The sequence below is a fragment of the Triticum urartu genome, chromosome 1A (assembly GCF_056163025.1).
Source record: "Triticum urartu cultivar PI428250 chromosome 1A, HENAU_Tu73, whole genome shotgun sequence".
NCBI lineage: Eukaryota > Viridiplantae > Streptophyta > Magnoliopsida > Poales > Poaceae > Triticum > Triticum urartu.
The window spans coordinates 530,424,606-530,441,490 of NC_141873.1; the positions used below are offsets into that span (position 1 = coordinate 530,424,606).

The 16,885-nt window shown below is 45.9% G+C and overlaps 1 protein-coding gene and 1 pseudogene across 1 annotated transcript; both read right to left on the reverse strand.

Annotated features, from left to right (window-relative positions):
• Nucleotides 1–4,244: 4,244 nt before the first annotated feature.
• LOC125537575 (uncharacterized) lies at nt 4,245–5,698 on the reverse strand (annotated as a pseudogene).
• A 2,533-nt stretch (nt 5,699–8,231) lies between these two features.
• On the reverse strand, nt 8,232–9,901 carry LOC125525842 (uncharacterized). Its single transcript, XM_048690849.2, has one exon. The coding sequence runs from the start codon at nt 9,800–9,802 to the stop codon at nt 8,489–8,491; it is 1,314 nt and encodes a 437-aa protein (XP_048546806.1). The 5' UTR covers nt 9,803–9,901; the 3' UTR covers nt 8,232–8,488.
• Between the last annotated feature and the right edge of the window lie 6,984 nt (nt 9,902–16,885).

Consider the following 16,885-nt stretch of genomic DNA (forward strand, 5'->3'; position numbering starts at 1 on the left):
ATAAGAAACATAGATCAACTTCTTACATGGAACATAACATGAAAACCCATGCATTTATTAGTTTGGACCAGACCAGTTGCCCTAGGAAACATCACAAAGTTCAAGGACACTGCAAATTTGCTATAGAGCAATCCCTGTCATTTCACTATTCTGCTGGCAATATTGGGATCACAAATTCAGTAAATTTAGTAACTGAAAATATCACCATACTTTTCAGCATATAGTTTCCTGTTTATTTGTACTTGAGAGAGCTCTCAGGTATAGGTGTGAGACCAAGTTGTATTTAAGACCGCACATGGAAAAGTTGTGTATGGAAAGAACAACATGGACAAGTGATAGGTTGTACACATGTCCGAGGTTACATAAAGTACACATGAAGCGACTTTATATCACTGATATGTTAGCCAGTTTATCCTAACATAGACTAATGCAACCTGACCTTACATACCATAGTGGCCAAAAGGGTGCAACAACCATCTTGAATATAGAACTATAGACTACCTGTATATGATATGATTGGGGAAGAGCTAATACTAAGTGCTACTCCCTCCGTTCCAAATTACTCGTCGCAGAAATGGATGTATCTAGAACTAAAATACATCTAGATACATCCATATCTGCGACAAGTAATTCGGAAAGGAGGGAGTATTAGGTAACTACTTGGATAACCATCAAATCTTACCATCAGTCTTAGTCTATCCAGATTCCTGAAAGTAAATACCACGTAGCCATGTGAGTGGCTAGGAAGCATATTTTCAAGACATTACAGTTTAGCATCATTTACCGGAGCTAAATTACATAAATTTCTATAGCTCTTTATCCCTGTAGTGGAAAACTATGTGAAACAATACAAATAAGAGAAAAATGAGGTATCATTTGGAAACACAAACTTTGGGAGCCCTCAACTACACCGAATGGAAATACATGATGATGCTAAGCACCATAGCATGATAGGGAACATGGCTCTGGTGTCGATGCACATTGTAGCAGAAGTTTCCACTGCAGAGGTAGTACACATAAAACCATGGTGGCGCAGGGAGTCTCTGGCAAGAAAACCACAAGATCCAGTCAAGCCCACTGCATGAAGTAGGGGTTCGCACAATAAACTCCATTCAAATCCTTTAAAGCATCTAGTTGATGAAACAAATAGAGGAATGGTCAAATTAGCTCGCCTGCTCACCAAAAAGAACAAATGAAGAAATAAAAACCAGCCTTGCATTATAGTATGGTGGAACCAGGCTTGCAATAAACTCCCGAGGGCCTGGTTTATGGAAAAGGATTAAAAGACACCAGGTTTACATCATCAAGTGACATGAACGACAAGATGGGTACGGCGGCGAAAGGGGCCATCCACCAACACGTCACCGCTGGATAGAGTTGCATAAGGAAGTGGTGAAGTGAATCGCAAACGAACTCTGAACATGCTTCCGTGATGAGCTGAGGCTTATGGGGAATCAGAAGAATACTTTTGATTGCAAAAACATAAATTTAGTATCTGGCAAACTGAATGATGGGATGTTACACAACCATTGTAGACTGACTTACTATTGTTTAATACAATACTTATTTTGCTATTTCTCACAATGTAAGATGTAGCAAAGTTCGGTGACGTTAGGCCTGAATATCAGCAACAGAAAAAGCAAGCAAGAACAAATACGTCTTAGCTCGAGCTCAAGCTATTTAGGTAAGATAATAAGAACCAGTTCATCGACATATTTTGGATAGCTATAAAACACATTAAACTTCACATTAAGATTGTGAGATATACCTCAGTTGAGTAGATCCTTTGATCGGCCCCCTTGGAAAAATCACCAAACTTTTGCAGAAGAAGTGGAGGAGTTTAAGAATAATTGAATCTTCTGACCACCTCCTCCATCGATAAAAGAGAAGAAATTACATGGTAAAATTATACAGTCATCTGCCATAAAATGGAAAAATACAAACCATTAGCAAGTCTGGATTACACGATTGTGGAAATTCAACACATGACACCAGCAAGATAACTAATACAGGAAAGTTACAAATGAGACTGTAAAATACAAAGAATGTAGGATAACATACATTCTTTCTTCTTGCAAGAACCCTTCACTTTGGCAGCATGCTCTCCAACTGCCTTCTTCTCTTCTTTGGTTCCAAAAAGGTCAACGTTGTTGTCATCGTCATTATCAGCGGCAGTAGCCTGCAAAATACAGGATTCATGATGTTATACTTGTGATACTGAAATATTTAAATAAACCACACAAGTTCCCAATAACAACCAGGACATGAATCAGTTAAGCAGTTGACACACTTATGCAATAGAACACAAATGCCGTTTGATCCTGTGATGGACAGATCCGAGCCGTCGGATCAAAAATGATTCATGCGCTTGTGAGAGGAAAAATTACTTCTTTCTAGGAAAAACTGTACTAAAAAATAGGAAAAATGTACAAAAATAAGTGAGAGCGTTGTGTTTGCCGCTGTTTTTCTACTACCGAGGTAAAAGAAGTGATGCGCGTGAGAAATATTATATCTGAGTGGGTTTACCTGTATTGATTTTACCTGTATATATCTTGTGTTTTTACCTGCATATTTTAGATGGTATGCGCGGAAGAATTAATATAGTGTAAGCCTAAAGGCATGAGCAGGCTAGAAGAAATAATTGGAACCTAGATGATTAAAATGAGAAAGACAAGGATCCATGTATACTTTTAAGTGGCCAACAAATTGAATAGGCAGAAGCAGAAAGGGGTTATAATACCCTGATTCTCTATTTATTACATGAAAATTCATTAAAGCACTGCAGGTGAGAAAAAAACTTGATCAACATATGAGTTTGCTGCATATTAGTGAATGAAATACAACAAAGTATTTCTAAAAGGTTACCATTCTTTTCCCAGGGGTTGCAAAGGTCTCCGCCATGTGGAAGACATAATAATAGTTGGGTGTTTTCTTGTTTTTGATTATCTTCCGTAGGTTATGGGTATTGTGATTATATAACTTGACTCTATTCCACCACACACAATAGCCACTAAACTCATCGATGTAGCAGACACAAGGTTCGCCTCTGCCAATTTACATGAAAACATACCATTAGTATTTTTTCTAATATAGAACTTGAGGCGGAGGGTCACTATCAACATCGTTGCTGGCATCAACTTGAGTTATATAGTTAGCATCAACTTGAGTTATGTAGTTAACATTAACATCAACATCAGCATCTAATTCCTCTTGTTTAACTGCGAGTCTCTGAAAAAACAGTAGAAGCATCACATTGATTTAATTGTTGGTGGTTTTAGCTAGGAGGGCTAATTGAAAAATATGACTGTGTTCATTAATACAACTATCTAAAATTAATCACATAGATCTGTAATAGAACACAACTTCATAGTCTTTGTGGCTTCGTATAAAGTGGGTGTTCACATGGTCATTTTATAGAATGAGTAAAAATTGTAGGTTGGTATAATCATAACTTGTGACAATACTCACACAGTCACATGGTGATAACTCTAAATTCCACACATATAATTAGCATGCTGATAGTGTTATTATCATGTAAAAAAGATCATAAATTGACATATACATTTGCTGCTAGCCATGGCCTATCTACTTTTGTGTGAGTATTAATATATTCGAGTGTGGATTATTAGTAAGCAAGTTAAATACTTTCAGAGCATTAATCTGAAGCACATACTTACACATGGAGTGTGTAGGTTTCTTTCCTAACACTTAGAATGTTGACAATTTGCCCTTTTAAACTATAATAAAAACGCAGAGAAGCAAGTTTCCTTCCCCTTCTATTTATTAATCCACATGCTGATATGCTTCATGACGAGCAGGCATTTGCCATCCCTCATCTTCTTTCATGTTTGTGAGTACCTAAAAAATATGTGTATGTTCCTGTGTGTGTGTGTGTGTGTGTGTGTGCATAGAAGCAAGTTTCCTTGTGTGTGCAGAACCATATGTGCTCATGTGTGCCGCTCATCATGCTCATGTGTGCTGCTCATCAATTACTCCGCTATCTGAAACCTAACGCTAAATTGGATACCAAACAATGCAGAGAAATTGAGAGCAAGACCAGACTAAACTTCATCTGATCTCAATAAAAGGGATTATAAAACAGCTAGACTATCAACCTATGCCATCTTCTTTTTCACGCCTCAGATAGTATATCTTTAAATAGAACTGTTCGTGCCAACTTAATGTATTGCAGCAATTCAAAGACAAATCTGATTCAGGTTCAGTATGACAAAGAACACATCACCAAGTGAAATGTGATTAAGGTTCAGTATGGCAAAGAACACGCCACCATGAGAAATGTGGTTTTTAGTGTCTAGTGAGCAAGTATGGTGTGTATTCATCTGTAACTTGATTACATGGATTCAGGTTCAGCATGTCAAGAAAGAGCAGTAGTGCAACGTATTAATGTGATTGGATGACCATGACCAGTATGTCAAAAGCTTCATCTTACCAGTACACTTCAGATAGTAGTATAAACACTGTCCTTGTAGGACAACAAAGTGAGGAAGCCAGTCATCGACATCGGCGTCGTCTATGATAGGTGGCTCCCCAGGAAGTTGAGTCCATCTCTGCAACGCACAAGAGATCATTTAGAGTCACCAGTCTGTTGAACAGCTGTCACACAAATGAAGCTGTTTTGGGGGCAAGCAAACAAAAGTGCACTGGTTTCTTACGTACACTTCTGATATGGAGGTACCCGAAAGGAGTGCATATCTCAAGGCTTCGTCAATATTTTCTAACCTGCAATGCTAAGGGCCTCTTTGATTCAAAGGATTTTCATAGGATTTTTGAAGGATTAGAATCCTTAGGAATTTTTCCTACGTTGGTCGTTTGATTCGTCGGATTGAATACTATAGGATTCTTTCCTAAGGATTCATTTGTACTACATTTCACAAAAATTCTAACATCCACTTCAACCTCTTGGAAGAAATCCTTTGTTTTTTCCATGACACAATCAAACAAACTCAAATCCTATAGGGATCCAATGGACATGCCATTCCAATCCTACGTTTTTCCTATTCCTGTGTTTTTGCAATCCAATGAATCAAAGAGGCCCTAAATTGTATGAATCACATCTGACGGAGAACAAAACACTGAATATAAATAGACACTTAGGTTCAGGTGAAAATCCACACAGACGTTGAGGCTGAATATTGAAGGGGTACTTCATCATACCGGGCTTTTAGCTGGGACACCCTTTCATCGGCATCGGCAATTTCGCTTCGTAATGATTCTACTTCAGCTCTTGTCAATTCGGTCTGATAACAGTGAAAACCGTCGGTGTACTTGTAAGACAGGATTCGTGATACATGACAGAAACAGAGGTCCGATATAGTTAGAAAACATTGTAACCTTGTCATCATCCTTGTTGCTGGAAGACCACCTAATGCAAGGAATAGACAACAGAAGCGATAAACTCCCTTGACTCGTTTCGGGGTCCAAGAACGCCTATGTGGACTGTTTATTACAGGACAGGAACAGCAAGCTAAGCGTGTCAGTACACCCAGAATTAAAGGAAGAGGTTGAAAATTAAACAAGCCTTTGACAGCCATTGTTCGTTCTGCCATGAGTATCATCACCTTGGTGACGGATCCATGTTGCTCTTACTTGTGGACAGACCATCAGCACCGTCCATGGGCTCTTTCTCGGGCGTGAAGTGCTGCGGGAAGACCTCTATTCTTCCGTAAACACCATCCATCCAACGGCGCAGGTGCTAGAAGAAATTGCATAGTCTGTTTAACAATGATACAATGTAGCATAGAATTAAGAAGTGCAAGACAATATCGATAGTGAAGTGGTACGCCACATATTAGACTATCCAGTGCAGGTATTATCTGTTGAATGCATAGTTTCGGCAAAGGTATTCTACGCAAATAGGAAGGCTCGTAATATGGTCCAAGCATCGGCTGAAAGCCTCAGATTGCTTCCACGAGCATGTTTGGGTGTTCTTACAATGCTGAAATTCTATTATTAAGACCAGTGCAATAAGCCATTAATCGACAGTTTTATTTATTATTCTATCATAATGGCTATACTATCCAAGAGCTATCACTCCCCCTAATTTTCTGTCTCGGAGAAGATGCACATTGGTCCATCAAAATAAAACACTAAAGCCTGGAGCACATTAGTTTGCAGTGATATATATAAATGTAGGTTTTTGGAACCTAGCTAAATCTGAGAATTGGCTAGATAAGATAGATGTGCAGGGGTAAGAAGAGGGGGTGGAGCTCACCAGGTTCAGGAGGGTAGGAGGAGGGAGGAGCCATGAGGGCTCGTGCCTCGTCCACCTGCAGCAGTTGCTAAGAGGAGCAGGGACGCGTCCGTGCACCTGCGTGACCAAAAGCAGCAACAACGTGAGGGGAGGGGAGGGGATTAGGGTTGGAGCAGGGGGGTGGCATCCCGAGCAGGCCATTGCGTGGGCGCGGAGCAGGCAGAGCATAAGCACTCGGAGGCCAAGGTCGGACGACATTGCCGGCGAATCTACGAGCACCTTGGCCGCTGCCTGACCTGCTCACTCTCCCTCTTCTATTCCCTTCCCTTCTGATGACGAGAGGGCGAGGCTGCGGGCTGCTACGCCGCCTTGGCCTACTACTGCTACTCCCCGCCGCCGCCGCCGTCATGCTCCTCGTCCTCCCTCCTCTGCTGCTCGTCGTCGTTGGGGGGGCGCTCTGCTGCGGCGGATCTGGCCGCCGACGGCGCCGTTCGAGGCGGCAGCGGCGATGTGGGTGGGAGGAGAGGAGGCGCGCGGGAGGGGAGGTGAGGGGAGAGGAGGCGCGCGGGAGGGGAGCGAAGGCGGCGGCGAGGCGGGAGGAGCTGGGCGCGGGGCGAAGGCGCGAGCGAGGGAGGAGGGAGGCGGCTGCAGGAGCGAGCGAGGGAGGAGCGGCTAGGTCTCCAGCGCCCCCTTTTATCCCCCACCACGCGAAATGACCGAAATGCCCTGGTGGGGGCATGGTATTTACATTTTGTTGCCATTACTATTCATTCCAGCAGTGATTCTTCCGGATCCGACGGCCCAGATCCTCCCACCTCTCGATCCAACGGCCCAAAACCCATCAAGCATCGCGATCCGACGGCCCACGATCGCTGAACTCTGTGGAGCCTTGTAGGAACATCCTTCTCTTATCTCTTGATGTCCAAGAATCTCCAATAGCAGCCTTGTTTTTGGAAAAAATAAGGTGTTATAAAAAAATTTGGGCACGAAAACACGTTTTTTTTTTGGCACAACAAGGCGATGTCTCCAACAGCTGCCCTAAAATAGGGCACAACTGCTCCAATAGCTACCCTAAAATAGGGCACCACACCACAAATTTGTTCTCCACAATTGCATATGTATTAAACAAAATATGAAGTTTGAAGAGAATTTAACTTTGCAAGATCACCGCGCACATAATAAAAAATATATTGAATTGAACTACAAATCCATCCATCAATTCTTTTTGCCATTCTCTTTTATTACACATCTACTTGAAGGAGTATATGAAACATGACATTCATAATTTGGTTGAATCAAGGTATTTGTGGCATGCATAATTACATGATTCGACAAAATAGAACCAAATGAGTATGTTCAGTTACTAAATCAAACAACAGCAAGGAAATCCTTGTCCAACGGATGATGAAACTTGATTTTAGAAAGCATGTGCAGCTTGGTCAACTTGAAAATTACTATTTTCTTGTCAGGTAAACTTACAAAACACCAAATTTGTAAGAACAAAGAACCAACTGAACGTGCAAAAACTCTGTACATTCGCTAGCCGGAATGTGCCAAAACTCTGACCACAATACTTTGTACTGAACTGAACACTAGCTAGCCTGAACTCTGAAGGTGCATCGGTTTAGTACTGAACTGAAAATGCATAGAAGGCAGCGGAGGTGCATGTCCGGAAGGGAATCCGAGGACATCTACGGACTGAACTCAAACAGCATAGAAGGCAGCGGAGGTGCATGCCCGGTTAGAGCCGCCAGATTTTTGATGCAGCAGCCGCAGTGCTGTATATTTGCAACACTTAGAGCTGTATTTTACGGTTTGGCTGTTCTTGGAGGATGTTGGAGTTGCTCGTAGCTGATGGCCAAGCCACCGCTAAATGACATATTAAAACTCTGGTGCCAACAAAGCCATGGTGAGTACTACAGTGCTACAGGGAGATCAGACCAGCGACTGAAAACTGGTGCAAAATGCAGCGCAAGACCAGCTCAATCGGCTCCACGCAACAGAGGACACAGGCACACGATGCATGAAGACAGTATGATTAGCACTCCAGTAGTCCCCGGCGCTTTCGTTGACCGCCATGGCCCAGCCTAACAAGCCACGAGACAAAACCCTATGCGCGCCACTGCCCACTGTGCCGCGCCACCACAAATCGACGAATCCTTGCACAAATCGACGTTACTACTTACTACTACAAAGCAGCAGAATTACGTACAGGGAGCGACCGAGCGAGCGATTAATCAGTGCGATTACTACATCATCAGCCATGCGATGCGGGTCTCAGAGCAAGAGGCAGCAGCAGAGCAGCGCGGAGGCCGACGGCCAGAGGGCGCCGCCCCTCGCGATGGCTCTGCCGGGGGAAGCGCCGGAGCCGTCGCCGCCACCGCAGACGCCCACGCCGACCTCCTTCGTGGCGGCCCGGTCGTCCACGCACAGCCCCGGGTTGCCGCTCAGGTCGAGGTTCCGGCCGAGACGCCGGAGGAACGCGCCGTCGAACGGCACGGCGCCGTCCAGCCCGTTCTTGCTCAGGTTCAGGTGGTACATGCGCTTCAGCCGGCTCAGCCCCGCCGGGATCCGCCCGGTGAGGTTGTTGTTCTGCAGCGACAGCGTCGTCAGGCTCGTCAGCCGCCCAAACGTCTCCGGGATGGACCCCGAGTAGCCGGAGTTGGCCAGCCGCAGCTCCTGCAGCCGCGCGATGCCGCCCAGCTCGGGCGGCAGCGGCACGCCCATCGGGTTGTTCTCCATGATCAGGTACTGGAGGTCCCGGAGGCCGGCGAGGCCTGCGGGCAGGCGGCCGCTCAAGCCGTTGTTGCTCAGCGCCAGGAAGGTGAGGGAGCTGAGACCGGAGAAGGTGGCCGGGACACTGCCCGTGAGGTTGTTGGAGCTCAGGTCCAGCTTCTGCAGCTGCGCGAGCCGGCCGAGCTTGCTCGGGATGGGGCCCGAGAAGGAGTTGTAGCTGAGGTCGAGGCCCTGGAGGCTCCGTAGCTCGCCGATGCGCGCCGGGATGGGGCCGGTGAGCGAGTTGTAGCTGAGGTCGAGGTGGACGAGGCCGGCGAGCTCGCCGATGCCCCGCGGGACCTCGCCGCGGACGAGCGGGTTCTGGGAGACGGTGAGCACCTGTAGCGACCGCAGGCTGGCGAGCTGCGGCGGCAGCGTGCCGGACAGCGAGGGGTTGGAGCGGATGCTGAGCTGCTGGAGGCGGGACGCGGAGAGGTTGGCGGCGGGCGGGAGGGCGAGCGCGGCGGTTTTGGCGGGGTTCTTGAAGCAGTCGACGAGGAAGAGCGACTGGAGGTGGGGCAGCGCGGAGAAGGCGTGGGTCGGGAACGCCGCGGCCTCCCTGCAGGCCGGGTTGGGCGGCACGCCGAAGTCGAGCCGGGTGACGCGCATCAGCCGCTTGTCGGCGGCGTCCGGCTTGCACTCGAGCCCCGGCCAGGGCGCGGCGCAGGGGTCGGTGCCCGAGGAGGAGCGCCAGTCGCGGTCGGAGGAGACGGCCTCCATGACGCGCAGCAGCGCCTCCCGCTCGGCCGGGTCCATGGCGGCGCCGGCCACGGCGAGGAGGGAGCAGAGGAGGAGCGCGACGGCGGTGGCCGGCATCGTGCCGCGCGTCCGTGTGGGTGCTGGCTGGGTGGCTGGGTGGCTGCGTCTGCGGCCCGGGCCGGGGGGTGTCGCTTTTTGACGTCGTCTCGTCCGTCCGTCCATGGTTTATTGATTGGGCTATGGGAGTGAGTGAGGGCGGTGGGGGCGTCTGACTGACTGACTGACTGACCTGAGGTGACGGGACTGGGGCCTGGCTGCCCCTGCCCGTGCAGGCTACAGAAACAGGCAGGGGAAGAACAGCGTTCGTGCGTGCGTGCGGGCTTTGCCGGGGAAATCCACTGTTACCGCCACCAACCTTTCTCTCCATTTGATTCGATCGGGGCCTCGCCGGCCGGCCGGCCGGCACCGGATGTGATCGATCGATCTGCTGAAAGAAACCATGGGAAATTCCAAGAAATGGCCCCGTCTTTCCCCGATTCACACGCGCGGAAATCGGACTGCTCCCCGTAATATTTATTCACACTGGCCGTGATGGTCTGTCTTTCGCTTGGGGCGTGTTTGGTCTCTCTTTCCTTGAGGCGTGTTTGGTTGCCGTAGTCTACAGTACCAAGGTGCACATGAAGAAGATTGGCAATGCTGTAAAGACAGATTTGATAAGTATCAATCTGCCATCATAAGAAAGCATAGTAGAGCATACAGTGAGCCTTCTTTCTATCCTTTGCATCATTGGAGGAAGAAGACAATGATGACTTCAAAATGGCCATTAGCATGGATCTTTAATATGGATTTTCGGCGGCCGAGAAGAGAATCACAATTCGGCCATATACACATGAACCGGGATAGAGCAGAGGGCCATGCCAAGATTGTGAGAGATTATCTTGATATCAATCCAACCTATCTAGAAAAGTATTTCCGCTTGTGACTACGGGTGCATACAAGTCTCTTTCTCACCATTGCAAAGCCGTGGAGAAGCATGCTGATTTGCTCAAACTCAGGAGGAGTGCATAGGAGAGATACGTGTGAGCCCTTTGATAAAGTGTATCACGACTGTTCGAGTGCTAGCATATAGGTGTTCGGCCAACGACGTTGGCGACTATGTCCGCATTAGAGAAGATACAATCTTGATGGCTGTTCAAATGCACCCAACGCCGTGATTGAGATCTTTGGGCCATAGTACCTGATAGCACCATATGATGAAGACACCGGGCTTTAAGCCCGGAACGAGGATGACATAGGATGCTTGGATCAATTGACTGCATGCACTAGACATGAAAGAATTTTCCTACAAGATGAAAAGGTTAATACAATGGCCACTGCAACAATCCAACAATCATTTCTTGATGTTGTTGCATCGGACGATCTATGGATTTCACATTCGTTCTTTGGATTGTTTAGCTCTCATGCATTGGCGGAGCTATAGGCACAGCTCTGGGCGAGCCAGAGGAGGCTAGATCAAGAAAATCCTCTGAAATTTCGTACTCTGCCACAAAATTTGCTCTACTCTTCACTGAATTTTCGTTGGGCTGGGCAGGCCATAGCCTGGTTTGGCCCAGCCGTAGCTACGTCATTACTCTCATAATGACCTGAATGTGCTGTCGAGATCACCACTATTCGCTAGGCTTGGCAGAGATGCTCCTCTTGCAACTATGCTGTCAATGGTCACGAGTACACGAATGGTTACTACCTTGCAAATAGCACCTACCCTCCATGGACCATATTTGTCAAGACAATCCCACGTCCTAAAGGTAACAAGAGATTTCACTTTGCAATGCCTCAAGAGTCGACAAGTAAGGATGTGAAGACAACTTTTCGATGTGCTTCAGAAGAGCTTTGGCATCAGTCGTGACCATGCTGAGTATTGGAACCCCAAGGTGCGATGGCAAATCATGACATGTTGTAGGGATTTCCATGCTGCATCATCTTGCGTAACATGATCATTGAAAATGAGAGAGGCATGCCTGAGAACTTTGGGTACATTTTTAACTAGGATCATGTTGAGCCAGAGAACGATGAAAAAATGATATAGAGATTCCTCGCAAGGCATCGTAGCATTGGAAACTGAGAAGTTCATACCCAACTCGAAGATGATCTATTTGAGCATGAGTAGCATCTCCATAGCACTTTGTAGTTGTGATTTTATCATGCTCTTTAATTCATTTGAACCATTCATTGTGTTTGAATTTGAATAATTTGGTTTCTAAACTATGAATTTGTAATATCTGTGATTTGTGTGAAACTTATTTTTTTTTATATTTGGATTAATATGTAGTTGAAATGTAGTATGTAAACAAAAATTAGAAAGATTTGGCAAAACAAATTTACTCCGCTAACTTTGAGTGGGCCGTGTCGATTAGAAACGATACTTTTGTAAAAAGTAAGGGCTTCTTTGATTCAAAGGATTCTCAAAGGAATTTTGGAGGATTCTAATCCTTAGGAATTGTTCCTATCTTGGGCCTCCTTTGGTTTGTAGGAATTTCATAGGAATTCTAGAGGATAGGATTCTTATAGGATTTTTTCCTTTAGAGTCCTTTGGTTCGTAGGAATAGATTTCTATTCCTACATAGGATTGGTTCCTATCCTCCACATTTCATAGGAAAATAAGGCCTCCTTTGGTTCATAGGATAGAAATTTTATAGGAATAGGAAAATCGTAGGAAGTGAGATGACATGCATCTCAATTCCTATAGAGGAAGAGATGTCATTTGATGCATAGGATAGGAATTTTTTCATTGAGTCTAGGCTAATGTTTTTTTTCCTCCAAAATGTGAAGGATTGAATCCTATCCTACATAGGAATAGGAATCCATTCCTATAAACCAAAGGGCGTCAAAGGAATTTTTCCTTTGCAAATCCTATCCTATAGAATTCCTATAAAATTCCTACAAACCAAAGGAGGCCTAAAAATGAGCCTAGACTCAATGGAAAAATTCCTTTGGTGTCAACCAAATGACATCTCGTTTCCTATTCCTACTAATAGGATTTGAGATACATGTCATCTCATTTTCTACAAAATTCCTATTCCTACGATAATCCTATCCTATGAACCAAAAGAGGCCTTGGTTGTTTGATTCGTAGGATTGTAAACCATAGGAAGTTTTTCATAGGATTCATTTGCACTAGATTTCATATGAAACATCCCATCCATTCAAACCTCTTTAAAAGAATCATGCGTTTTTGTATGCACAATCAAACACTCATACAATCCTGTAGGATTCAAGACGATGAAAGACGACATTCCACTCTAAGGCTTCATTAAAGGATACTAGGTTGCCTAGTGATGTGAGCCGGGACACTGGACAGATGAGGTTCGCATGGCTTGTTAATTGCAGTCTTGCTGTCTCGGCTCTTGCCTGGCCACAGCAACACGAACTGTGGAAACCCAACCCTGCTGAGTGGTACAGCTACAGCATGCAGACTACAGAGATCGATCCCGAACAGTGGCCGGTTTAGTACGAGCTAATATAAGTCGACATCTATCGATCGCACGCACGTACGCATTGTTTGCTTGTGCATGCATGTGGGGATGGACCTACCATGTATACAGTAGAGGGAGAAGCTAGTTTCGTAGCCATGCACATGCACGTGATCGATGTGCCTCTAGCCGCATGACTCTGAATTATTGAGGCGAGGGTTCCTTCTCTGTAGCCTGTGCTCTCTAGTCTGTAGACGTATCGACCGGCCGGCTCCACGCAACTGGAGCTCATCGACCCGTTGCTCATAGGGCTGGTCGACAGTATTCGTCGGTCGAGCAGTTGCAGTACGTGCCGCCGATCGATGAGTTTTTGTAGGATCACAGTACGGTGCATTTGCATGCGGCTGAGCTGAGAGATCACCGCCCGAGTGCCAGTGAGTGAGCGAAGCATCATATGATTGGTCATCTACTCATCTGGGAGCCACCTCCTGTCCTGGACGGCCGGCTTTCTCCTCATCGCTCGTTGCCACAACGAGAAGACTAGCTGCAGCTAGCTACATACTGGCTCTACGATGCGTACACACATACACATACGTATGCATGGAGGGTACGTGCGTGCACATGCAGTGTGGGATCGTACGTACAGGCGGGAGACAAGAGCATCTGGGGACACTGTAGCGAATTTTTGTTCGTTTTGGGCCGGAGTAAAGCATGCATTCAAACCGGAGGAGGGAGAAAAGGTGCCTGAGTTTTCCAAAGACAGATCGGCGCACATGTGGGTGTGGTGGATCACCCACTATCCGACGGACCAATCTCTACAGGGAAGACGCACAGTGCGGCGATCGATCGATCAGAGGCTCGTGCATTGAATCGCTCGTCCGATATACCCCCTCGACCCGGCCGTCGTACGCCGGACGCAGACGAAGCTAGACGAGGAGAGCTGAAGCTCGACCTGGAGCTCGTGTGTGTGCCGTGGAGGGGCAGGCAGGCATGCAGTGCAGACGCGGCGCCAGGGGGCCATCACCTCACCGGCCGGCCGTATCATGGGCATGCATGCATGGCGAGGCGAGGCGAGGTCCCAGGTGATGTGACAAAAGATACCTGACGGGCCCTCCGTGTTTGGCGAAAGTTGACCGGAAAAGCGGAGGCTGAGATGACCGATCGCGCCCTCACCTTCACGGCGTGCCGCTGCAGGCGCAGGCCGAGACGAGACGGACAGGCGCCATGTGCGGGCAGCGCGCACGTACCCGGACATGGAGCCATGGGCGTCGCGCGTCGCGGGCCGCGAATCATTCCGTCCATTCCTAGTTTTCTACGCCATGCCGGTCCGTCGACATTAACGCACGATTTTGGAGCACGTATGAGCAGCTGGGGGCCTGTGCACGTACCATTCCTGGCCGAGAGTAGCTGAGTTCCTGATAAAGCCAGGGATGGGGTAGGTATGCTAGTAAGTAATAGCCGATCTGAACTCAACTCCGGGAATGATTGTGCGTCGCGCTTCAGCGCTGAACCAGAGTTTCAGAGTCGGCCGGGCTTCAAGTAGAGTCATGGCGTGTCACATGAATGAGGTTCAGAGCTCGGCCATCCGACCTGTAAAAATCGATTCATCTCCAGCTTTTTTATGCACTGCTACGCTACTCTGACGAGTTGTCGATGGAATCCGGAGGGCTAGACCAGGCCCCTACCTCCAGCAGTCCAGAAAGAGGCCACGTATACATATCAATTTGATGGTAGGCCTTGTTTCAAGTTTGAAAGCGGAGGTGCACAGCGCAGATCATGTAGCATATGATATCAGAACGAGGCAGGCATGCTGAAAGTGGGCAGGCCATGTTTATACACGGACGCGGTCGACTGTGCATTGGCTCATTCAGATCCCATCAGCTGCACGCGAGCCTCATTCAGGGCGTAAACAGTCTCGTGCCAGCAAAGAAGAAAGAAGTTTCACCGGAGTGGAACCCGACGGCGGTCGGAGCAGGAACGGAAAGGAAAGGGAGGGTCGCAAGTCACGAGCTGCAGCGCTGTAGCAAAAGTAATGGTGCTACCAAGAGACATGTCTGAGGGCACATGATTATTCATTCAGTTGCAAAAAGCAATGGCTGGCGTTTCGCGCCGTAGAAAATGAAATAAGCTTTGGACGTATGATTTTCGCAGGAGTGTTTCGATCTTTCATTTCTAAAGCGACCATATATTTATATTTTTGTACAGAGCAAAAATGAACAAACAGGAGAACCTATAAGTAGCTATGAACCCATGCCTGAAAATGTGCATGGGCCTTCCCACTAGCTCTGTGTCTGTGGAGCTTAGCCTCGTTTCCGAATCTATGCCTACAGCTGTACAAATTAGGCACTTTCCCTGTAAAGATAAAATCATTTCTTGTGTACCAAATCGCCCAAGTCATAAGAAACACCACCTCCAAGAAGAATGGTTTTGCTAGATTCTGCCCGTTGCACTTTCTACCTTCGTTTTGATCTCGACTTCTTTCTTGGACATGTATCATTATTTTTCATGTCCATCTTCTTTTGTGTCAACGTTATACTGATAGTTTCTCTTTTTACTAGAGTCTTGGGGGAGGGGAGAGCTTACAAGAACGAGAAAAAACTCATCCAGAAAATTTCTTCCAGTTGGGAAAGAAGACCCCTATATATAGGCCAACCAAATCTGCCTCTTACCCAAACAAAAAATTGGTCACATCCTGTCAAGAGGTCCAAGCTAGATAGTCTGACCTAGAGACCGAGCGACCTACTGTTGCTTCAATTAATAAGACTAGTAGAATGCCCGTGCGTTGCCACGGGCATTTGAGTGCTTTTACCGGTTGCATATATGAACATATTGCATATCAAGTTTTACATGTAACAAAAAGATAGCTAGACAGAAAAATAATTGAAAATCCACTTCACATGCAATATTCTTGGAGACAAATGTAATTCGATGACGCATATACATAGAAAGACAAAATGTAATTCGATGGCGATACATAGAAAGATGTCAGATGCACAAAATAAAGAAAGTGGTACAGAAAGATAAAACTCTTTATTGTGCACTATATTACAAAAGAAAGATAGCATTTCAATTGTTGTTATCCATTAATTAAAGACAACACATGGGAGGATTTTGTTATTACCTTTGAACAAACACTTTTGCTTCGATCCCCCCCCCCCCCCAAACACATTGACGACTGAGATAGGATGGTCTTTTCACCCGTCTTTTCCAGCTTCTTTTTAAGTGAAAGAATAGTGCAGGTAACATGAATCAAACTCAAGACCACTTGTTCTAAGGAGGACCACACTAACCAACTAACACATCATAATGCTTGTCCATATTTACTTTTTTTTCTTCTACTTCAGTTCGCGGCTGGGCCAGCCCATTGTTGAATCGATCATTTATCACTTTTTTCGTTTATTTTTTTATTTTTCAAAAAATTCTCACGCTTATAAAATTTTGTTCAAAAATTTAAAAAATCTTCGCTTTTTAAAATTTTGTTCATAATGTACAAATATTCACATTTTTAGAAAATTGTACATATATGTCAAAATAATTGTGTCTTCCAAAATTGCTCAGAATGTCATAACACGAACATATTTTAAAAAGAGCGAACAAAATTTTGAAGACAATCATTTTTTGAAAAACACTCCGAAATTTGAAATGTCAAGCAAAAATCAGAAGATATGTACAAAAATTGAAACCAATTTATTTTGAATTTCTGCCAACATTTTTTGTATTTGTGTAGAAA

Bases quoted from the DNA above. Each gene is read 5' to 3' on its own strand.
- LOC125525842 (XM_048690849.2), bottom strand. From the start codon at position 9,802: ATGCCGGCCACCGCCGTCGCGCTCCTCCTCTGCTCCCTCCTCGCCGTG.